The sequence below is a fragment of the Callorhinchus milii genome, unplaced genomic scaffold (genome assembly GCF_018977255.1).
Source record: "Callorhinchus milii isolate IMCB2004 unplaced genomic scaffold, IMCB_Cmil_1.0 Scaffold3, whole genome shotgun sequence".
NCBI lineage: Eukaryota > Metazoa > Chordata > Chondrichthyes > Chimaeriformes > Callorhinchidae > Callorhinchus > Callorhinchus milii.
The window spans coordinates 26,943,721-26,969,831 of NW_024704744.1; the positions used below are offsets into that span (position 1 = coordinate 26,943,721).

The following is a 26,111-nucleotide window of genomic DNA, read 5'->3' on the forward strand; positions in this document are numbered from 1 at the left end:
TGAAAATATCCTCACTTAGCCAAGAAGGAGAACCTCGGTTTGTCAACATTCAATTGCAGACTGTTAGCTCTCATCCAGGAATTAATGTCCAACAGGCAATCATTCAGGACAGCAATGTTCTTGTAATTGAGGATGGAGACAGAAGGATAGAATTGGGTTTAAACTTGAGAGAAAAAGCTTTTCTGATCTGAGCTGCTCTTACTTTAATATTTCTCATGTTGAAATTCATAAACTTATAGCTTGCTACTTCCCTGGCAATGATAATCGGATCCCACATTACTTATCTGTGAAAAATACACAGTCTCGGCCAACTCTGGCAATGATAAAATTGAATCCCACACAGGTTAAGTCTTCTCTAGCAATGAGAAAGTGATTCCACAGATCAGACCTACTTTCACAATGATAAAGTGATCCCACAGTACTTATCTGAGGGAAAGCACAGGTTATGTTGCAAGAGGGATCTTCTACTTTGTCCATCTAATTTCATGTGTGATTTTTCCAATACTGAGTGTTGTAGATCCTTGGCTTTTAATTCACAGCTGCATAGGAAACTGTTGAGACGCATGCAGAAATATAGTAATATGATTAAAACATTAATTTCAATTTCTTTCAGAGGATCTTTTTAAAATTGGTGTACAATTCTTGTAATGCAGAGGAGCGCAGGCTTTAAGCAACCACTTCAAAGTTTTAGTCTGAAATATTCAACACACACACGTCTTGGGACGTCCTCCTGACGTGAAAGGCACTATACAAATGTGCAGTGCTTAATAAAACAAAAAGTCAAAAAATTCAGTTTTATTCAATACCGGATCTGACATGGATCATCTATACTCCAAATCCTATGTAACTGTGGTGCTTAATATAAGGAGTAGTTGCAACAAGCATTCAATCCTGAACAATAGAAACATTATTCCATTAAAGGAATACAGATCAAGCCCACCAAATTCCATAAGTGTACCAACCTTTGGAGAATCATCCCTAATCTATCTATCTTAATGTCTTATCCTATTCAGGTAAAAGCTTAATCATCTGTCCATATCTATTAGGTCACCTTTTCCTTTCAATGGAAGTAATGTGAGTTCGCAGATCAAATGTCTGTGCTGTGATAAATCAAACTCTGCTCTTTGGTATGAAAGATGGATGAGCCCTTGGACCTGCTTTATTTGCAGGTCAAATAAGAAACGATTTGGCAAATGTGACCTTCCAAAGCAATTTGATTTGGATGAAAGAAGCTGAAGGTAAGAAGAACTCAAAATTCAAATAGTGCTGACATTATTCTACTCCAGGCTAAATCTATTTCCCAACCATGGAATGGACAAACTTTCCCAGCCAGCTTTTAAAATAAAAAATTATGGAGTTCCCTAACAAGTGTTGTTGCCTGAGGTGGTTGATGAGAAGAAAACCACTGTAATAGGGACTCAGCAGACTTGAAGAAAGTCTTTGATCGAAGGAGCTTTGAAGTTATTATGAATGCCTTGCACAGTGCTACATGACACATCACAAAGCCAGGTCTTGCCACCAATTGACAATCAGTCATCATTTCAAAGGTGGTTTCCTGGATATCTTACCTTATTTTTCAGCGCCTTGGGATGCCTCCCGATGTGAAAGGCACTCCATAAATGTAATTTTGTTGTTGTGTTATTGTTGTTGTTTTGCCCTTTAAGTTCTTCTAACTAATGCCATGGCTTTCAGAGTGCTTGCTTAAGGCATAAAGTTCCATGAATCAATGGTTACCTCTGAAAGCCATGGAATTAGTTGGAAAACACTGAACAACAACAACAACAAGATTCCATTTATAGAGCGCCTTTCACGTCGGGAGGACGTCCCAAGGCATTGTACAGTTGGGTCAGGACCCGAGCAGGGGGGAAATGGTCAGGGTGAGGGGAGGGAAGGGAGGGAGCGAGGAGGGGTTAGAGAGTCGAGAGGGGAGCTGAAGGCACGGTCAAAGAGAAAGGTCTTGAGACCGGCCTTGCAGGAGGAAAGGGAGGAGGCAAGGCGAAGGCACTGGGGGATAGAGTTCCAGAGCCTAAGGGCTGAGAGGCTGAAGACCCGGCCACCGATGGTTGGGGTGGGGAATGTGGAGCAGACTGAAGGTAAGGAAGGGTACCCATGTCAGATCTGACCATTAATTTGTTATTTGCTCCTACTTTGTCTTGCTCCAAGTAAGCAGTCCAACATTTAAAGGTAGTTAAAGTGAACATTATGTAGAATCCATGGTTTGAAACAGTTTTGAGCATTAGAAAAGCAAACAAAATGATGCAGAGTAAAGCTTCCCTAGTTTGTTACATAGCATGTGGTAAATACACAGTAGTGTATATCTAATATAGAAACATAGAAATCTACAGCACAGAAGGAGGCTTTAGCCCATCAAGTCTGCACCGGCTTACAAAGCAAAGAGGTCCCTTCAATCTCACTGCCCCGTCTTATCCCCATAGCCCTTCAGCCCCTCTGTGACAGTTTTGAAACCACAATATTTTTGCCCTCTGCAAAATGGCCAGTTTCGATAATATCCACAGTTAGGACTAAAATTCTTCGCTTTCCAAAAAGGAACAACACTGTTCAGGTGGCATTTAAAGTGACCCCAATGAATTGATACCCAGGCACTAGAATGTGCTTCTAGCCACTTTCCTTTTGCAAAACGCTTCCCGTTCATTCCGCATCAATGAGAAACTCAGCACTTTTTATGTGAATCAAGGTTACTAGGACGATCTTCTTTTCCCTGCAGTTTTTGTTAGGCATCATGCACTTCAAACTTGTTGTCGAAACAAAGGTCACATTATTGGGAAAATAGGACAATTTTCAGCCATAAATTCAAACTCTATTACAAAAGGCTGAAAATATCCCGCAAACAGATCAGACAGACTTCAGCAATGAAGTAGTCATGACCCGCTCTGCCTTCCCTCACCTCCGTAACATCGCCTGACTACGCCACTACCTCACTCCTCAGGTCGCTGAAACTCTTGTTCATGCCTTCATCACCTCCAGGCTCGACTATGCAAATGCCCTGTTTGTCGGCCTTCCCAACTCCTACCTCCACAGGCTACAGATAATCCAGAACTCTGCAGCCCGTGTCCTCTCCCGCACCAAACTCCGTGACCCCATCTTCCCCATTCTCGCCCGACTTCATTGGCTCCCTATCCTTCAGAGGATCCAGTTCAAGATCCTAACCCTCACCTACAAAGCCTTCCATGGCTTCGCCGCACCCTACCTCTGCGACCTCTTAACCCTCTACCAACCCGCCTGCTCCCTCCGCTCAGCTGGCTCTGGCCTGCTCCACGTCCCCGACCCACCTGCCCCACCATTGCCGGGAGAGCCTTCAGCCACTCTGCCCCCAACCTCTGGAATTCCATCCCCCAATCACTCCGCCTCACTCCCTCCTTAGCCTCCTTCAAGTCCCGCCTCAAGACCCTCCTCTTCGACCATTCCATCAGCCACCCCCCTTCCCCTGCCCTCCCTTCTCCCCCCCTGACCCCAGCTTGGGTCTGAAATGCTGTACACTGTCCAGCACCTTGGGATGTCCTCCCGACTTGAAAGGCTCTATACAAATGTAATCTTGTTGTTGTAATGTCTTACAAATAAAATACGAAACAACTAGAATTTGAACCTAAGTATACTGTGATATACTGTACTGTAAATCAGCTCAGCATCTGCAAAGATGAAAATGTAAGAAGAATAAAAATAAACCCTTTTAAAGAATTTAGTTTGTTTTCTTAAGTACTGTACCTGTATATGGAGACATTTTCTACCAGTCCATTCGTTATTGTGTCATTCAATAGAATCCCCCGAGGAGAAATGGTTAGAGTAACCTTACGGAATTTCTTCCCGCTTGCTTTTGCCTAAGAGTTAAATTAAAATAGTTTAGTTACTTTAACAGTACATACATAGGCTGACAGTAAGTAATATAATTCTCCTAACTTTCTGGTTAGTGTTTTCATATGTAGTTATTCCAGTTATAATTATAAATTATAATTTTGAACTTTTTTTGTGCTACAAAAGATGATGACTTAATAAGGTTTAAATAGCCTTGCTAAAGAACCAAAAATAACCTTAAATTCTTGAGCTGTTTTATTATGTGAACTCGATGATAACATAGTTGCGGTGTGATCCCATTTACCGCGCCTGTGTGCATGATCAACTTATTGTGCTAAAATGGTCATTATGTTGTTACCAACATCACTTCCTGTTAGCTGGACATGCGCAAAGCAGGAAGTGATAATAATAATCCTTGCATTTGATATAGCACTTTTCACGTCTTCTAAACATCTCAAAGCGTTTCACTGCAAAGTGAATTGATTGTATATTTGTGAGCGAAACGTGGCAGCCAATTGCGCACAGCAGTGTCCCACAGACAGTCGTGGATTGAGTGACCAAATTATTATATTTATTTTTAGGGATTATTATCCCAGAAAAGCAATCCACCAATCAACTGACAACTGGGTTCCTACTTACTGCTAGATAAACAGAGGCATGTGGAGTAAGGCAACTTGCCCAACATTTCGCCCTGCCAGGAATAGAACCCAGGTCTCCCGCTTGCAAAGCGAGTGCTCTAACTCCAAAGTCCTGTAACTCAATGACCCAAAAGTCAACCATTTAAATTCCTGGGCTAAAAAGATGACATGACCACCCACAGTACTCTGAACCATAACACTACTAACCACAGTACTCTCAACTATAGCTATTCCAGCCACAGTATTCTCAGCTATAGCACTACCAAACATGGTACTATCAACACACTAGCAACTACAGTACTATCAACTTCAGTCCTATCAACTACAGAACTGTAAGGCTTAGCACTATTAACCACAATATTATCAGTTATAGCTTGCTCAACTACGGGATTATCAACAAGGAGCATTTTAGGCATATTAATTAGTTCTAAGCCATCACTTTGATCTCTATTTAACTCGTTATTAGCCAGAAAGTGCAGAAAGAAATGCGATGCATAAATAAAGCAATGACATGTTTCAGGTGCACAATCATCGGTTGTTTCTGGACGGTGAGGATTTCAATTTAAGAACATTTGCATGGCAAGGGTTGGGGGCTGAAACTCAGGCATGGTGTATAATCAAAGCGTTTTGAAAAATGCACATGATGGGATCTTCATTCAAATGATTCTAAATGAAGCCTGTGCCCTTCAAAAGAACTTTCAAAATAAATCCTGCTTGAAACGTTTGCAGCAGTCCAATTTGCTATCACATTGTATGGTGTCAAATTCTTCGTAATATGTAATGCGGATTGTAGCAGTCAGTTTCATTATTCTGCAAAGAGATTGTCAGCATTGAATGAAAAATCGCATGGTGCATAGAAACCACGCCAGATTTTTGTCTCCAATTCGATTAGTCATATATGTGCATTTTCTTCACATGGTGCTACTTTGTGATAATTTTGTCAAATCTTGAATTTAAAGTGAATTGACGCACAATCTTAACTTTTATGAAGGGGGATCTGTATTTACTGGGTTTGTCTTTCACCCGTACCCTTTTATCCTGTTTCATTCTTCAGTACTATCTGCAGGCAGACTGGGAGCAGATATTTTGCATAGTAACTTTGCTGTGATCTCATGAGGGGGAACAAGATTATTTGTTCATGATGTCCCAAGAGATATGTTATGATAAAACAGGGATTGTGTCATGATATAACGGGGACTGTATTAACAGGAGCTGTGCTGTGGAAGCCACAAAATCACAGATTGCATAAACCGGGGTCTAAATTGTAAAATTCACCAAAGCATTTCTAATAAATGATTCCTGAAGATACCTAGATGTTTCTCAGGCCAACCCTCCATTTTGTGTAGAAATAAATTGGACAGCAGAAAATATTACTTTTGGTATCTAAACATTATTTAAGGCCAGAATAAATACTTGAATATTACAGTAAGAATTTGCTGGTTGGTTCTCTGCTTCGTAGTCACGGTACTTTAATTGCCACTACTCTCGATACAGCAGTTCTTTGCAGTGAATCAGTTGAAGTGTACAGTATTGATAATAAGCAGATTTTAGCAGCAAACAACTCATTATACACAAAGTGGAACAGAACTTTGAATTCTCACAGGACATTCCATGATGCCAGCTGGCATAATTGAAACACTATCTCAGAGGAAAATTCACAAAACAAATGTATTTTTTAGGTTGCCATAATCATTTTAATTCTATCCAGTGTAGCTATTTACATATTCTCACACGCTGCGGCATTTGGAAGCCTGCATTTTATTTCAAGGCAGTCTCTCCATGGTGTTTAGTCTGAGGTATTATGGTATACATTTCCCATGTTTTGCAAGCATGATGATGCAGCAAATCAAAATAATAAGGAATTACAGAGTAAATGTATAATAGGTGGTATAACAAGGAATTAATTAAAAACTATGCAGGAAAGTGCATTATGTGATAGGGTAATTATCATTGGTGACAATTTCACGCTGGCTAAAATTGCTGTCAAACCAGTCAATAATTATTGACTGGACATGGGAGTGAAAATCTTTTCCCAGTTTTTGACAGAATAGTTGGGCTGCAGTGGTTAAAAATACAGTTGGTATTCTGTAGGCATTGTTTACTAAATAACGTCCTATCAATGTCATATTTCAAAGAACTAAGTTGACATCCGAGGTAGGGAACTGTGGCTAAACAAGCACTCAAACAGGAAAACCAAAGCTTAAATAGTGCCTTGAGATACGAAGAGCAGTTCCTGCAGGAACCTTGCTACATCAAATTGGACTGACAAAAACTGTGCTCTGACACAAGGTTACCTTGGTGACACAGTTCTTGCAGGTCGGTGACATATGGGGTTCCACACAGGAGACACATTTAAGCCTTGAGGCACTTTCTCTGGCAAGAGTAGCAGATGTCAGTCTGTCTCAGTTGGTGACACTCTTGCTTCTTAGTCAGCAGATTGTTTATTCAAACCCCACATTGGCACTTGGAACTTGTAGTCTAGGCTGACATTCTATTGTAGTACTAGGGGAGCACTGCATTTTTGGAGGTGATATCCTTCAGACATTATACCAAGGTCCCCTCTGTCTATTCAGAGGGAGATTAAGTCCCACAGCATTATTAAAAAACAAGGAGTTTCTCCCAAGATCCTGGCTAATTATTACCACAGATAAAACTGGTCATTCACTTAATTATTAGCAGCCTACAAACATACTACATTTTACAGTAAATCCTGTGAAGTGATTTGGCACTGTCTCCTGACATGAAAATCACTATACCAAATGCATGGATCATTATTTATGATGCAGTTTTACTGATTAAGGGCCTTTTGAACCCTATTTTTTGTTTTAGGGTTTTGAGATTGCCTGACAGAAATTTAGACCAATGATGAAAAACTAGGCTAATACTCTCTATTTGGAACAACCTTTTTTTCTTGTCCCTGCAGAACCTTCTTTGGCACTGGGAGAATGAGAAAAATTAATTCGATAAAATGAATCTTGAACTACTTTAATTGCCTATATTGTTTAAGTGCTTTTGGATGTCCTTTTTTGTCATACTGATGTGAAAGGCGCTATGTAAGTACAAATTGTATTGTAACTGTGGTGACTAAGTACAGACATCTTTAGGTAAGAAAATTATTATTTATGTTTGAATATTTTTATCTGCATTGCAAATGCACAGTTCCAAAAGAACAACGACTTGGAGAATAGCATCTTAAAGTGCTTAGCCAAACATCTCTATCTGCTGTTGTGTAAACTGCAATGAATTGCCTGAAAAATGTGATTTTTGAAAGGAATTCCCAGTCATATAACCCAGTGGTGATAAATTACAGAAATTACCTTGCTGCAACGTTTGAGGCAAGTTACAACAGTTATTCCCCAACAATATATTTCAAGTAAAACCTTCCATTAATTTCAACGTATATCACACAAGCAATGTAAACAAAACACAATACCATAGCCAGGCTGATTCATAACCCTAATACTAGTCATTGACTGTCGGCTAGGACCTGTTTTAGAATAAACTATAATTCCTGTCTGCCTATTCACGTGAACTTTGACACGTAAAACAATTTGAAGACAGTAGGGCATTGTCCTGCCCAACTATCCACCAAATAAAACTAGTCATTCACATCATTGCTGTTTGTGAGACATTGCTGTGTGCAAATTTGCTGCTGCGTTCACCAACAGAATATAGTCATGACACTTTAGAGTAAATCCTATGAAGTGCTTGGCGATGTCTTCCTCCACATGAAATATATTGTATCAATTGCAAGGATTATTATAACAACCAAAATTGCTCCCTCTTTCTCTCTCAATCTCTTTCTCTCCCTCTAATGAATTACCTGGTTCCTTTTCCACCATATCGCAAACATCCCATACTTCTATAATGAAACATTAAAAGCATGTTCTGCGTTTCCCAAATTAAACCCTGCATTTATTCCATCGTAATTAGTAAAAATGAAAGCCACAGATAACAAAATATGTAAAACACCCCTTCCCCTCTTGGGTTTGAGTAAGGGTATGCAGTTAAATAAAAGGCAGCTTAAATGACACCTGACACGAGAGAGTGTGTCCGAACGCAGAGTTCCTCTCCAGCAGGGAATCCCACATTTGTCATCCTGATGCAGGAGAACTTGTCTCTGATGAGATTTCTGGTCCCAGCCAAATTAGCGTGATGTTCATGGTGTTTCCTGAAGGCATATTATATCCCAAACCACTTTTTCTTGTGTGATGTGCCACTTAACAATGCCATCTTCCTGTAAAGTGCTACTTGAGCTCCAGCTTGCATAGCTGTAAATCCCTCTGACTTGCTCCCTCCCTCATGTCTTTCAAGGTAAGTAACCTGTCTGTGTGATCAGACAATTGGGGTCAACCTTGCTCAATTTATGTAAACATTTTTTTCAAAGTGAAACTGGAATTAGATAGATAGAACTTTGGTGGAAAGCAGATGATGTTGTTCAAGCAATGAAAATATTCTTAAACAGGTAGGATACAATGTTTATACAATCCAATTTACATTTGCATAGTGCCTTTCATGTTGGGAGGAAAGCACTTTAATTTCCTTTTTCTTTCTAACATTTTCATTTCAGGCCCAGAAAGTTGTGTGTTAACGTCTCAGACCGGGTCTTGAGTTTAAGTCTAGGCTAACACTCCGTTACAATACTCCTTTGTTGGAGATGCAGCCCTGTAGAATGAGATGTTAAACTTCAAATGCTTTGAGATGTCCTCCCAACCTGAAAGGTGCTATATATTAATGTAAATTGTATTGTATTGTTACCGGACAACCCACGTGTCTGTTTAGGTGAATGTCTGGATCAATAGAAAAGTGTAGCTGCCCTTTTCTGCGGAATCCACTACAAATGCCCTCCTCTGCTAAAAATGAGCTACAAACACACCCCTCCGCTACAAACCTTCACAAAATGCGTCTCTCAATAGCACCAATCATTTATCCGCAAAATTCACCAAATCCGCCGTATTTTTCCGGAAAAACGTGTCAAATGCCCTGCAATTTTGGCAAATATTTCCACACATTTTTATTGGCTCATGTGAATGTTAAAGAATTTATGACACTATTTGAAAAGAGAAGAGTTTCTCCCAGTGTCTTGGCCAACAATCCTCCAGATTAATTGTTTGTTCATTTCTAGGCTGTGGGACTTTTCTGCAGCAGCTGATGTTTTAGCCTATAGTCACATCATGAATGAGTGCTATGAGATATTTTGACATAATGTCCTACAGTGGAGTCTTGTAGCTCAGTGGTTAGAGCACTCGCCTCGCAAGTGAGAGACATTGGTTCTATTCCCAGCAAGGCAAAATGTTGGGCATGTCTCCTTACTCCACACGCCTCTGTTTACCTAGCAGTAAGTAGGAACCCCATGGATAGTCGATTGGTGAATCGCTTTTCCGGGGATAATAATTCCGCAAACAAAATAATAATTTGGTTACTCAATCCACAACTGTTTATGGGACACTGCTGAGCACAATTGGCTGCTGCATTTCGCCCACAAATATACAGTCAATTCTCTTTACAGTATATTCTGTGAAGCACTTTGAGACGTCTGGAAGATGTGGAAAGCGTTATATCAAATGCAAGGACTTTTATTATAATTTCACTGTAATCTCACTCTAAAGTTTTCTTTTAACTATTGATGTACATAAAAGTTATGACCAGAATCAGTGCACGGCACTGTTTTAGGATTGTTAATATTCTAAAGTCTATGAAAAATGATTACTTGTGGCGTTACAGTTTTCTCACATGCAAGTGGATAGAGTGCAATCATAACTCAATCCTGGAGCCAGAGATACACAAGTTTTCTTTGTCACTACAAAATGTGTTACTGTGAAGCAGCATGAAGCAATAGCAAAATGTCAGGTTTTTAAGTACACTGTTACCATGGTAACTATCCGCCTGATGGCTGCAGACGCCATCTCTTCTCCTTTTGGTTGTTCCACCAGAGTCATCCCGAGGTACTTCACGTGGAAGACCATCCCTTCCTGTAGAGACTCTTTTGTGTCGGTCCAGTTCTCTGGCAGCTCTGGAGTTAACAGAGGAAGTGAAGATGGTTAATTCATGAATATGGTGAAATATCTTCTCTGGAAGAGAAAAATCTCAATTGTGCACAGAAGTTAACACAATTTGGAAACAAATCCCTCGATGTCATCGGCAGCTACTGCAGGACCAAGGATCTAACTGAACATGAGTATGGGCAGAATAGATGGAGCATTTAAAAGAGAATCTAGAAAACACCTGATTAGAGGCCACATGGAAAGAGCAGAAATTGAGATTATGGTAGTTGGCTCCTTGGAGGAGCAAACACCAACATGAACAAAATGACCTCTTATTGTGTCTTACATTTGTATGGTTCTATGGCATGTTTCCTCTATGCTGTTCAAGCTAATGGTTATGGGAAACATAACAGAACCCTTGACACCATCTATGTACAAAGTCAGCTGTATAAACAGTCAATTGTGACCTGAAGCAATCATTTGGTTACAACATTGACCTGACATTCGTGGCTAATTGGTAAATTTGAATTGACCTTGGTTGTGCACTCTTAATGGAAAATACCCAATGCAGAACTCAAAGGTTAGTAAATTTATCAATAAGCAGTTAACTCATTATTTCCTTTATAGCCAAGTATAGCCGAGTATTGAGATGACACTCTTTCACGGATGAATTACATATAACTTAAAAGGCTGCTATAATACAACCTTAATAGGGTTTAAAAAAAATCTATTCTTCCAAGTGTACTCTTCAACACATGTCATGTAGTTTGGGAAAATAGGAACGGGAGGAGGCATTCAGCTCACCAAACCTGTTTCACTAGTTTATTATAGTTTAATAAACGTTTTAATCCACCCCGCCCTTTTATCATACTTCGTAATACTACTACCACCCATGTATCTGTCTATCTCTCTTTACACATTATATAGTAATGCCACAGCAAGCAGTGAACAAGTTTGCCAAATAGTGCTGATGGCAAGCTATGCGGTTTTAGCTGATGAGACTCCAGCAGTATCCCAACACACACTCTGGAGTCCCTAAGCCTTGGCTCTTGCTAACCTGCACCTAATACTTTCCAGAATTAGGTGAGCAGAATGAGCTCCTCCAGGAAGAGAGTGCATGTTCCATTCCAACAATCTATCTCTAGAATATCTATGGGTAGGTGGGATGCATGGAAATCTCAGTTTAGGTTGGATACTTTAAGCATGGTGATGCGTTTCCGTGTGTGTCAGATCCCCGGCTAACCAAAACAATGTCCAGCTGTCTGGGGCTGGATTAATTGACATCTTCACAAACTTATCAACCCTGTGTGAAAAAAAATGTTTCCTCATCTCAGTCCTATCTGTCTTGGCTTTGATGTTAAGTTTATGAGTCCTTGTAATCCTGCCCCATCCATAGAAACTGCCTCCAAAACTACCATTGTGAGTCTCAGAAAACCATACCTTACTCTGTTTTATATATATGAAACTATTGAAAATGTGACCATTGTAAATTCAACTAAACTATGTCTTTCCTTCCAGGTTCCATATCGACCACAACCACACACCATATCTTTGTTATGCACTTCCACCAGCCAAAACACAATGCTTTGGCGAAGGTTCATTCTCTAACACTTATCCACTGTCTTTCTCACCAATTTTCACTTCTGGTAATACTCCTCTTTGTTCTGCAGTGTATTTTATTTTATAGTTGCCCGCCACAGTACCTTAAGTACCATGTTTCTACTTAATAGAAGTGACAGCACTAAGGAGGTGAATTGAGTTCCTGCTTTCGGTTTTCTTAATTATATTTAAATTCTAGTTTTAATAATAATAATAATCCTTGCATTTGATATAGGGCTTTTCACGTCTTCTAGATGTCTCAAAGCGCTTCACAGAATATACTGCAAAGTGAATTGACTATATATTTGTGGGCAAAACGCAGCAGCCAATTGCGCACAGCAGTGTCCCACAAACAGTCGTGGATTGAAAATGTCCAATTTATTATTGTTTTTTGTTTTTGGAGGGATTATTATTAGGTGTGTGGAGTAAGGAAACTTGCCCAGGGTTTCGCCCTGCCTGGAATTGAACCCAGGTGATTCGCTTGCAAGGCGACTGCTCTAACCACTTAAATATAATATATAAATAGAAATATATTATATTTAAGTAATATTCATAGCACCACACTGTGATGGGCTTCGGGACTTCCCCAGGGTTTCTGAATGTAAAGCCCAGTTATGAGCATGTTACTGGCAATGTGCTCCTTTCTATCTACTGTACTTACAAACCAGGGTAATTGTCTCAACATACAGTTCACTTGAAACAACAACTCGGATTTATATAGCTTCCTTGATGCAGGATAGCCTCTCGGAGTGGTATAAGATGGCAGAGTTGGATGCTGAGCAAGAAAGAAGAGGAGGTGGATGGATTTCTCAACCCTTTCGTGCATGCAAGAGTTTGAAAACAGCAATTTCAGTGTTGCCAAATAAAATTAATGAACAACTGATTTCAGCAGGATTTCAATTTGCTGAAAGTTTCAAACGCCTGCAGATGATCAGTAACAATCCAGGTATAATTTGACAGGTCTGAATTAACCTTATGTTATTGAATATAAAGCAACGCTGACATTTCAGCTATTGAAATGACATTTCTGCAATCATTTATAAAGCATTGAGATCAGAACCAAAAGCAATTTATTATTTACAGCACCAACAATAATGCAGCACAGATGGTTGTATGCACAACAGACTAATGTATAATACTCTCTTGAAAGGCACAGGGAAGGTTTTTTTTTAAATAAGCACCATTTTTTGTGATAATTTACTTAATTTTAATTATTTGGAAATGTTACTGTTATTTTACAATGTATTTGACTTTAAAGATAGACAGGAGCAGCCTTTTCTAAACATTATTCAAAGAATGTTTAACCACTATAAAAATGGTACAGGTTCAGACCCCCAAATCATCATTACACATGTTTTTCCTTGAAAATATGCACGAACATTCATTATTCAAACTATGGAGGATTTTAGTTCTCATAAAAGAATGCATTGCAGGAAAACATATTGTATTTCTCCCACTTGTCCTCCTTTTACGGATTATTCATATCCTAAAACGAGTTAAACAAAATAGAGATGGATGCTTTCTTTCCCAAACATATCTCCTGCTGGTGCAAGGCTTCGGGGCTATATTCACACGCACTCACACATGTCTTTTCTAATTAAATTCAACAATTCGATCTGTTCCCAGGATGGCCTTCCTCTCCGGAGAGCGAGGAGTGCTTTGAAAAAAATAACTCTTTCGTGTGAAGTAAAACATTTCAATCAGTTCTGTTTCTGGAATAAAACAAATTCTCAGCAGTTTTTGGAGGAGTCATTGTCTCCGATATGGAAACATATAAAGTTTTTTTTGTAAAAAAATAGAAATCAAGAGCATTTTTTTTATCCAGAGAGTTGTTACGGTCTGGAATGCACTGCCTGAAAGGTGGTGGAAGTAGATTCGATAGTAGCTTTCAAAAGAAATTTAGATAGGTACTTAAAAAGGAAAAAAAATGCAGGTCCATGGGGTAAGAGTGGGAGAGTGGGACTATTTGGATAGCTGTTTCAAAGAGCAAAATGGGCTGAAAGGCCTCCTTCTGTGCTGTAAGATTCTATGAATCTATTATTCTATAAGAGCTGCCTCGATTTTTCTCCTGAGTGTTTCTGTTGGTACAGTATGACTATAGGTCAGACTTGAAGTATTACCCACAATCACACAATTTTATAATCTTTACGGCACAGGATCTGTTCTGGTGCTAGCTCCTCCACTGGAGCCATCTACTCTAACCCTATTTCCCTGCTTTTTCCCCATACCATGTAATATTTGTTTTCTTCAAGTATTTATGCAATTCCCTTTTGAATGCTGTAATAGACCCACTTCAACATCTATTTATGGTAAGGCATTCTATATTCTGCACACTGCAAAAAACATTCTTCTAACACCCCCTTTAGTCCTCTAGTGATAATTTACTCTGTCTTGTTGCTGACTTACCAAAACCTTGGTAAAACCTTGAAAACCTCTATGAGGGATACCTCCTCAATCTTCACTTCTCCGGTTGAAAAATCCCTACTTTTAAATTCTCTCAGCAAAACTGTAACCTGGGATCCTACTCCATGGTTATACAGTCAAACTCATATAAATCATATCAGTCAGGACCATAACATTTAATATGACTTTCGGGAAGTCCAAGTTCCAGGCAATCTTATATAAATTGAATAAATCTGAATTCATCAATAATCTACAATGCGCATGCATAATTCATTGAAGGCAGTAAATGCATATGTAATACTTTGTCACTGCAGCCAGTAAGTGAGCATGCATTGGAATCACATTGAATCGTGGGAAATGAAATTCTTCTGCTCATGCATCGATGGATCAAGACCAGCCAATAAGTAATTTCCCGCGATTCAGTGCAGCAGATAAGTGTGGGAGTAATGGTGGATAGGGGCGAGGCATTAGAAGTTAGGAGATGATAAATCTAAGTGGTTTTGATAGGAAACTGAATGATAATAATAATAATCCTTGCATTTGATATAGTGCCTTATCACGTCTTCCAGACGTCTCAAAGCGCTTAACGAAGTATATTCTAAAGTGAATTGACTGTATATTTTGTGGGCAAAACGTAGCTGCCAATTGCGCACAGCAGTGTCCCAATAACAGTCGTGGACTCAGGTGCATATTCAACATAGGCAATTTTATAATTTGTAAAGGTAAGACTTTTACTGTACTCACTCTAGTGCATACAGTCATAATACTCTCCACTATATAAAGATTTCCTTCTGTTTACTCACAGTCATAGGAGCTCTTCAGCCATTAAACTCAACCTTGCAATCGTTTCTTGAGATATGAATTATTAATTTGAAAGATTTTCACCATGCTCTTTTCAATCCCCAGTATTTCAATTCCACATAAGACATATTTGGAACTTCTTTTTCTCTAATTACTCCTTCAATCTTGTGTGTAATTCACACATATGACATGTGAGTGCAGTATCAGACTCAGTATTCTCCACCATCATGTAATAATCTTGGCTTTGGCTAAGAAGGTTGTTGGTTTAAGCTTCATCTCGGGACCCTTATTCATAGTCCAGGCTGACACTCTTGTGCTGCAGTGAATATTTAATAATATTAAGGGTCCCATGGAACTATTCTAAAAGAGAAGGCAATTTCTCCTGGTGTCCTCGCCAAAAAAACTCCAGATTAATTGGTCAATCACCTTATGGCTGCTTGCGTGAAATTGTTGTGCTGAAAATAGCTGTTGCGTTTTGCCTACAATAATTGTTGATAATTACTTGTGAAGAGAGTTTGAGTTTTTTTTTATATGAAAACGTATTATAAAAATATGCCCTTTCTGAAACATTCTGGGAAGTGGAGCATTTGTGCTCACATCCTCTCCTCCAGTTCCTGCTGAGTCGGCATTCAGAACAAATCTCCCAGCATTCTTGTTAGCAACCTCACCCCACACCTGAGCATTTTCTGAACACGTGTATTTAATCCCCAGAACAGCTCATCATAGCATCGAGCTGTTTCTTAGAGTTCCTGTGTCTTGGCCTCAACCATCCTTCCTGGCAATCTGTTCCAGTCATTAATTACTCTCTGGATAAAGAAAACCTTTTTAGTGTCTGTAACATAGAATGAAATAGAATATACAACACAGAAACCCAACTGGTCTATGCCGGCGTTTTTGCTCCACATGAGCCTCCTCCTGCCCTTTCTCAACTAAGCCTATCAGCAAAACCTTCTATTCGTTTCTCGTTCATGTACTTGTCCAGCTTCCCCTTAAATGCATCTATACTATTTACCTCAACTACTCCTGGTGGTAGCAAGTTCCACATTCCCACCACTCTCGGGAAAGGCGTTTCTTCTGACTTTCTTATTTGATATAATGATGACTATTTAATATTTATGGCTCCTGGTTTTGGTCTTTCCCACAAGTGAAAACATCTTCTCTATGACTACCCTAACAAAACCTTACATAATTTTAAAGACCTCTATTAGGTCACTCCTCACCTTCTCTTTTCAAGAGAAGAGTCCAAGGTTGTTCAGCCTTTCATGAAAGGTATAACCTATCTAGAAATGAACCCCAATGCTTGGTTTGCCTTTTTATATGGCCTTATTAACCTGTGTCGCTACTTTTAGTGAATTGTGTATGTGTACCCCAAGATCCCTTTGCTCCTCTACCCCATTTAGATTCTTATGTTCCAAGCAGTGTGTGACCTCCTTATTCCTCCTACCAAAATGTACCACCTCACACTTGTAATTTGTTGCAGTCCTCCTCGGTATTAACTACACCCCCAATTTGGTGTCGTCCACAAATTTTTAAATTATACTTTCGATCCCCAAGTCCAAATCATTAAACGTTAATTGTGAACAACAGTGGTCCCAATACCGATCCCTGTGGAACACCACTTCCCACCCTCTGCCAGTCTGAGTAGTTACCCTTTACCCCTACTCTCTGTTTTCTGTCTTGAAGCCAGCTTGCTATCCATTCTGCTACTTTTCCCCTGACTCCACATGCTCTGACCTTATTCATTAGTCTATTATGTGATTACCTTTTGGAATCGAAATATATTACATCTGCTGCATTACCCTTGTTTACTCTTTCTGTTACTTCTATAAAGAATTCAATGAGGTTGGTCAAACATGACCTTCCTTTTTGAAATCCATGCTGACTATTCTTTATTATATTTTCGGTTTCTAGATGTTTTCTATTACCTCTTTCAGTAAGGATTCCATTATCTTTCCTACCACTGATGTTAAGTTGACAGGTCTATAGTTCCGTGGGCTTGTTCTATCTCCCTTTTTAAATATAGGTATAACATTAGCTATCCTCCAGTGCTCTGGCACTACTCCCTTTTCTAATGAATTATTATTTATATATGTAATAGTGCCTCTGCTATCTCTTCCTAGATTCTTTTAATATACGTGGATGCAATCCATCCGGACCAGGGGTTTTATCCTCCATGAGTTTGGTTAGTATATTGATTATCTCCCCCTTTTTATCTTAAATGTATCTATATCATTTTTGTTTTCTTCTTCTACTGTCATATCCACCTGATCTGTCTCCCTGGTAAATACTGAGGCAAAGTAATTATTCAATATTTCTGCCATTTTGCTGTCGCTGCCTGAGAGCATATCTTGTCCAACCCTTAGGCCTTATTCCTACTTTGATTTTTCTTTTGTTATTTATATGTCCGTAGAATATTTTACTATTTCTTTTTATATTCCTCAATAATTTAATTTCATAGTTCCTTTTTGCCTTCCTAGTTTTTTTGACTTCTTTCCTAACTTCTTCGTATTCTTTTTTGTCATGAACTCCCTAACCCTGTTCTTGAAATTGCCCTTTGCAATTCTGACCCTCTTGTTCTGCAGTTTTGGTATATCTGAAAGTACTTTGGGTTTACTTTCTCAACCTGCTTAAAATTGTATTATACCTCTCTAAGGTCTCTCCTTTTAAGGCTGAAGATTCCTGGCTTATCGAGAAACATAGGAAAACAGGAACAGTGGGGGCATTCAGTCAATCGAGCATATTGCACATTTCAGTTTAAGGATCCAATATGGAATGTAGATTGACACACAGGCAGTCATTTCATCTTTAACTATACTTATCTGGGAGGACTCCTGTGGGAGGACTCAGTGGGAGGACTCAGCACTTTTGTTGATGTTGCTGCTGCTTAGCTTTGTCTGTGTTCTTTATTTTGTTCCCGCCGCTTGGCTACGTGCGTGCTCTGCACAGCGGCACAGTCAGCAGGTGTGGCCACCATGCCCTGCATGGGTATATATGTAGGTGCTCTGTGACATACAATGCCACAGTGCCACTTTGCCTCAGCGGCCACCAGGTGTAACTGCAGTGAAACTGAAAATAACTCACGAACGATAGAAGGTACCCCAAAACAAATATGCTCATGTCACTTCCAGGAGCAAGACCTTTCCGCTGAAGTATAAATCCTTCTTGAAGCATAGACAGGCATTGTTGTTTTATAAAGAAGATTAGCTGGCCTTTTAATCCTAATCCCCTTCCATTTTGTCATATTCCTTTACACCTCTACTAAGTAAGCATATGTTTGTCTCTATTTTAAGTATTACCAACAACCACTTGCATTTATATAGCGTCCATTGCACAGCGTAGTGTCCCAGAGCGCTTGTCCCTATTGAATATTCCTATTGAATGCCATTTCTTCAGCTTTCTGAGGCAGAGCATTCCATATTTTCACCGCCTATTCGACCGCGCCTTCAGTCACCTTCCTACCCTTCCCTTCATGCTCTCCACCCCTCCTGATCCCAACCCTTTGCTCGGCTTCAAATCCCTGACGTGAAAGACACTATACAAATTTCATTTTTGTTGTTTTTCATGTAGAAGGAATTTTTGACACTCTAACCTACTATCTTCACTCTACTGTTTTTTTAAAGAAATAGACATGTTCACGTTCTGATTAAAAGGGAAGGCAGTGAAATAAAAAATATATTTTACAGCCAGTAACCTTTTGACTGCAAATAACAAAATTAACTGGTAAAACGATTCAGAGTTGAGTCATTGCCTGTTTCATGACAAGTTTCATTTTGCGAGTTCAAACAAGTATTTTGTAACCTCCAAGGAATTAAAGTCAAAATTAATAACCTCATAAATTTTCACCTACACCTTTCCGCTGGGAAAAACTGCAGATCTCTCACTTTAACCCATTCCTACCAGAATCTGAAAGCACAGAATTGTTACCGCCAGGAAAGAGCAAGAGGTTATGACAAATGTCCACTACAGCCCAATCATCTAAGTGGGTAAATAAATGGGATAAACTATTATCCTGGGATTAATCATGGCACAGTGAAAATAACATACTGAATTGAGTGTATAATCGATTGAAGTGTCATTCAACAGCAGGTCTGACTGTTTCACAAGACAAAGATGAGCTTCAGGATCCTGAATTTTCATAAAATACCAGTGGGTTCTACAGCACTTTGTGAGTCCTGTTTGCGTCCATACTGTGTGGGAAGGTGCTCCCTAGAGAAGTAGTTAAATTGGAGTTGCCTTTGTCAGTGTTCAGATATTGAATAGTGCTGCCACATGACTGTAGCCAGCTGCTCTGACAGCCCTCTATTTTTGTACATGATGCAGGAGATCCATAATTTCATACGTTATTACATCATCATATTTTCCCCTTCTTCTGATCTAGGTATCAGCCCTTGCTGAGGCTCTAGCCACTCTCTAGTATTCATGGCTTTTCTTGTGTATCAGCCTGGCTCAGTTTATAGCCCTCCATCGAGTCTTGAAATCATATAGTCTAACATGATATTCCAATGCAATGCTGGGGAGTGTTTTTTTGTCAGAGGTACCATCCTTTGGATGAGATGTGCCTGTAACTGGTGATGGACCATCGCAAATCCTCATGATTTACTTATGGCATTTTAGATATGATTCCTGCAAGATAGCAGTGATGTATTGACAGTCAAGAGACAATCCCATTATAACTCAGTGTTTTGGATCCATAAAATTCAATGCTGGGTTATAATGGGGTCTGAGAGCAAAATAGCTGCCAGTCCCACTTACAGATCATCGAGTTACTACTGTTGACACATCCACTCTCCAGTGTGGCCTGATCAGCTTCTCACGAGCTGCTCACAGGAAACCCTCTAGGAACATGTACCACTCAATCAGTAACTGGCGGACCACAGAATACCTGCTATATAAGTGAACTTTGCACTCTAGTGAAGTTTTATTGTAACATGGTCACATATACTAGAAAAATTTCATTTGTGATTTTGAGCTGCTATTAATAAGTCGTCCCATTGTGACCCACCAATCTTAATACTACTGTAAAAGCTATCCGTAGACTAGAGAAACGCACAGAAAAAGTTTTCAGTGTAAAACTGTTGCTTATTCTATCCCAATCTGCAATTTTGTATCCTTTTAGTTGTTTCCTGGGGCAATTTGAACCTATACTGGCACTTAAAAGCCAGCAATGGTTTGTTACATAGAGCCAGTGACCCACTGTATACTCAATGTCTATGGGGGAGTGGGGGGAAGGTAAGAGCTTCCAGCACACACTGTAAAATGTATGCCTGGAGTGGAATTATTATTTCCTGTAATCAAACTCTTTTGGCAGATTGAAAAGAACTGACAGCCCTATCCATCTAATAAAAAAAATTACAGAATGCTGGAACACAATGCTTCCCCATCTTTAAACCAAAGTAGATACTGAACAAGGAAGGCAGACTGGTGTGTCCAGTTGCCTATTTAATAAAAGTACTGAAATACATGTGGATATCATTTTACCCTTCGATTATGGACATTTAACACAGGTTCTCACAGCATGTTAACTTGTCTCGATTACCCAAACTAAATGTAAAATCTATGCAAATAGACAACTCCAGACGTTATTAGACAAGCCATCCTTACCTCATCTAAATGCTATTTATATTGGTTAGAAATGACACTTTTTATTTATGCACATTTATAAAGACAGTGCAAGTACTAAAATACCATGTTGGAATTTAGCACATCCACTTAGCATCAGTGTTCTATACTAGTCTGGTAATTTATGTTTTTCTCCAACTCAGAATTCTGCTCTGTAGAGGTGACTCTGACCTTTCCACACTCATTATACCTCCCACTGAAGTCTTAACTATTAAACTGAAAAATAATCCTACTACAACTTTGGTTGGCAACCGGTTCAGCAACTATATGAGATTCTAAGTGTCTACAGGAGTGGATGAAATAATGTACCTTCACAATTTGTTAAACTGACAGGATTAAGACATACAACAACAGGTTCACATTTATTTATTTGCAGAGAGTTGCTTCACCAACCCTCAAGAGGAGTTAACACATGGTTGAGGGAATTTTAGCCCTAGTAAGACACTGCTAATACAGCATTTGTACTATAATTAATTTTTAGTTTTCATTAAAAATGCCTTTGGCCTCTTTTGGTGACCAAAACTCTTAAAGTAATAGCATTTAATCCTAGGTTTTAATAATAGAAAATGTAATTTTGATAATGTAGAAACGGCAATGTATTTGAGCTCACAGTAGAAAGATAATATAATCCACTATATAGATTAGTTTCAGCCTATAAGATTGATTGCCTTTGTCCATTGCCACAAAAATGTTTAATACTTGTTAAAAGCTAGAGGTTTCTATGAACATTATTCTGATATATTTTAAAGGGGCATTGTCATTTTAGAATTTGTTTGAAAAACTTGTTGAGTTTGAGTAATTTGGGCTTAGTTAGCAGCACTCTAGCTTCTGAGTCAGAAAGTTGCACTGTCAAAATCAGATCAAATGTATTCATCAAATCAAATGTATCGATGTTTGCAAGACCTGCTTTTCCCTACATAAAATGTCACCGCACTTCAAAATAGCTTATTATGAGTACTTCTTCAAGAAGTGATTAGGCACTAGAAGATTAGACAAAAATATTATTGAACTAAACTTGTGCATTGGGCATCAAAAGGTCACAATGATTGTCAGCAAAAAACTCATTCACATATCAGTAATATTTTGGTTTGACATATCTTGCCGCTTTGTGTAACATCCTAATCGCCTCCTTTTGTTTTCATTCTTTCCATCTCTGGTCAGTGCTGGGTTTCACATCTGCCAGAAGGCCAGCTGACCAAAAAAATCTAAGTGGAAGGCTACAATTTAACAGGAAATATGGTTTACCTTGAACTCCACCATTGAACCAACTTAATTAATTTTTTTTCAAGCACATCTCAACAGAGGTTGAAATTGGAACTTCTCCTTGGCCAAGTCAGCACTTGTAACACGCAGCTGTACCCACTGTAGGTTACACTACAGTCAAAGCCCCCCATAGTTGCGAAGCCATTCTTGGTCTGCTGAGATACGTGAACACAACGAAGGTAGATGTTTCCTGGCTGCCTCAACCAAGGTTAGCACCCCCTATGGAGAGGACAGTAAAATATCCTGCTCCAACCTGCTGGAAAATGAGTGTGAGGATGAGAACAGAATTGTGATTGGCTGTACTATCCTCTTAGGTTAAATAACCTGCTGCTGCTTAGCACTCTCTATGTTAACACTTTGGCAACAGCTACATGGGCAAGCAACCAGTCAGCCTTACACCTGTCCATCTAATACTTCTTCTCTACACTCTTGTACACATGCATGTTCCACTGCCAATTTTGACTGACACACTATTCTTGCATTTCACATTGTCAAGCAGTCTTAAAGCACTTCAAGGATTTATTGTAAAGTGAATTACAGTGTATTTTGTAGGCAAACAAGATTTAACATCTTGTCTGAAGGATACCACCTCTGGCAATGCAACACACCCCTAACACTGACTTGGAGTGTCAGACTAAACCATGTGAGTTCAAAGTCCCAATGTGATGCTTGATCCCACAATCTACTGATACAGAGGTGAGATTGCTAACAACTTGCATTTTTTAACACCTTTCATGCAGGGTAGCATCTCAGAGCTTTGTTCTATGATACTACACTTCAAAACTACGCCCCTCCAGAAATAGTTTTCAATAAAAGAAAGCTAAAGTCAAATAAATTAAGAGTGAGAAGATTGAAATACCTCCATGTATTCTTATATAATCCATAAATGCGGCAGCCAATATTTAGATTTTACGATCCTTTTTTTATATCTCCAGTGGGAAAAAAGGTCCTTTAGATTCTTACCCCCTGTTCAGAAGTCATTCAGTTGTCAACACTATTCAATATCACTCAGCTCCTTCCACTGTTACCTCTCCAGATTCCATTACAGGTACTCCAACCATGCAACGTTAAAAGTTGTATATATATATATATAAATTTGCTTTTAGGTGTTAAACCAAGGTCCTGTATGCCTGTTCAGGTGGACATTGAAGATGCCATGCACTATTCAAAAAAGTGCCCTGACCAATAATTCTCCAGATACAAATCAATCATTCACTTCATTTGCACAATATTGGCTACTGTGTTCACGTAAAAACTGACCCCAGGGCTCAACTAGGGAATTTTTTTTATTCTCACTTTGTTCAAAATATGAACGTTACACAATACATTATTTCTGCAATGGAATCTGAGATCAGGAAAAGGGAAAGAAGTGTTTTTTTATAAGGAAATATGTTATATAACCGTCACTGGGTCATGAATAATATGAGTTTTGAACTTCATCATAAAATCAGTTTTATTAGAGTATGTTGTCTAGCGGATTAAACGACTGAATGTAGAAATTGAATGGGCAACTCACTGTTACATGCTTTGGTGTTGAAATTCAGCAGAAGTGTCATAAACATTAAGGGGACTTAATTAATAGGATTATTTCACAAACTTGAAATTTTAGTCCGTCACTATATAGTGAAAGGGGAGAGGAAGGGGGAAGTGATCGTCTGTACGATCAAAAAGGAAGGTCTTTAGGCAGGATTTGAAGGTGGGGAGGGAGGGAACAAGGCGGAGGAATCGAGGGAGAGAGTTTCAGTGTTTCGGGCCGTAGTGGTTGAAGGCACTGCCACAGATGGCTGGAGCCAGCTGAGCCAAGACAGCGGGTGGTGGAGTGGAGGGGGGAAGCAGATCAGATAGGTAGGGAGGTGTGAAGGAATGAAGTGATTTGAAAACGATTGAGAGAATCTTGAAGTCAATTCATTTGGTGATTGGGACACAATGGAGCCTGGCAAGGACTGGTGTGATGGGGGTACGGAGTTTCATGCGGGTGAGTATCCGGGCAGAGAGTTTTGAATTAATTGGATTTCAATTAATTTAAATCTCATTTAAATGTAATTAAAGTTAACAAGAGTATTGTTAACAGAGCAGGCTACCACCAAAGCATGTAACATGCAGTTACTATAGAACTTGCTGTTTCCCTGTTCAGTATGCTTGTGTTACTGTGTGCAAGCCTTTTCCCCAAGGCGAACAAAATAATCTGATATATTTTTAATTAAGAAAGTTAACATCTGTCGCTTACACTAGCAGAGACTTGAGAGCAAGTCATCTGCGTCATCTGCCTACCCATTCCCTTAGAGAATGTTGTGGTAAAAGGATATCTAGTTAAACAAAAGGGAGAGAAAAAANCATAATTGCTTTAATTATGTACCTCTAGCTGGCAGTCTTAAAAATGAATGTAATGTAAAGTCAGAAGTATTCATTTTTAATTTCATTAGAGTAATGATCCTTACATTTGATATAGCACCTCAGCACATTGTCGAAACGTGCCTCACAAGAGTTTTTTTTACTGTGAAGTGTATTGACTGCATTTATAGGCAAACACGGCAACCAATTTGCACACAGCAATGTTCCACAAACAGCCGTAAAGTGAATGACCCATTTATCAGGAGAATTTTTGGAGAAAGTCCCTTCTATTTTTGAATAGTACCATGGGATCTTTAAAGTCCATCTGAACAGGTGAACGGGACCTCAGTTTAATGTCTTAGCTGATAGACAGCACCTCCAACAATGCGACATCCTCCAGGGCTGTATTGGAGTATCAATCTAGTCTGACATAGGACTTGAACCCACAATGCTCTGATTCAAAGGTGCGAGTGTTACAAACTGAGCCAAGCTAATACCTAAATGAGGGAAAGAAATAACAGAGCCTCAAGTGACATTCTTTACAAAGGATAGAGATGGAGAATCTTAAGGATGTCACTATCAATCATCTCAGAAACTTCATATCTGTCATTGTCCCCACTGGCAATATATTGACAGGGAATGAAAACCGGCTCCTCAATGGAAAAAAATCATGTTTTGTTTAAATGCGACACTCTGCAACAATTTCAACATAATTATATGTATCATATCAAAAGCTGCACTGAAAAGGAGAGATTAATGTGCTTGACAAGTTCTGAGCTTCAGCAATTCACATGATAACAAGAGAGGTTTTTGTGTCAAAAAAGTAAGAGAAAATTTGAGGGAAAAACATTTGATATGCATTGTGAAAACTCAGGGAAATCTGCCACTAGTTTCCATTTTCTGCCCATGTTCAAGGTAGCCAACGATTTTCACAGCACAACTCCAAACAGTCACTTCACTCTCAGTTTACTAGCGATGAATGTGAGCAATTCTGCCAAAAATATACTTGAGGGACAAGACCGTAACCTGAAGCATATTACGTACAAGTCATCTGTTTACTGTTGTAGGGTTACACAAGTTCCACTGTCAATGTTCAATTTGAGGGTTAATATGCTGGAATGAAAAGTCATAATAAAACTGGAATTGTGGTTTGAGAAAATAATTTTTTACTCAGTGACTTTCACAAAAAAATCTGGGTGTTCATGCAATAAAAATATAATTTCAAAGATCCCTAATAATAGCCATTCAACCACTGTCTTTCTATTGCAGCATTAAACTGCTTTCTAGAGGAGTACGGAGTTCGAAACTCTCCTATCCTTCCTGATAACCTGCTGCAACCAACGATTTCTCTCTGTGTAAACAAATACTTGCTGGTGTTTGACCCCAGAATGCTCACAATCCTGAACCGTGTTCTCTTGTCCTGTTGCTTTGGATTATTGGAAAGTGTTGTTTTGGGTTTGCTGCTTGCTTGGTCATGTCTTACGCCTCTCTAAAGGGCCCTTTTCCAACGTCTCTTTTCAAGGGTTAAAGAATGCATGACATAGATAGAAAAAAGCTGAATAAATTTTAATGTTGATTACAGGCTAAGTGCATAGTATAAGACTTTCATTTAGCTTCCTGCCTTTATTACAGTTGCAGCATGTCCCCATTCATACGAGAAAGG

At 39.1% G+C, this 26,111-nt stretch overlaps 1 protein-coding gene across 2 annotated transcripts in view; it reads right to left on the bottom strand.

The window, feature by feature from the left end:
• The window catches only part of si:dkey-71h2.2 (low density lipoprotein receptor adapter protein 1-B), a 97,866-nt gene that overhangs the window by 38,776 nt on the left and 32,979 nt on the right, over window positions 1-26,111 (bottom strand). For both annotated transcript variants that reach the window (XM_007903259.2, XM_007903262.2), the window contains exons 2-3: window positions 10,319-10,461; window positions 3,724-3,836 (exon numbers count right to left, since the gene is read on the bottom strand). In XM_007903259.2, the coding sequence (XP_007901450.1) occupies window positions 3,724-3,836; window positions 10,319-10,461 (256 nt within the window). The remainder of the gene's footprint in view (window positions 1-3,723; window positions 3,837-10,318; window positions 10,462-26,111) is intronic.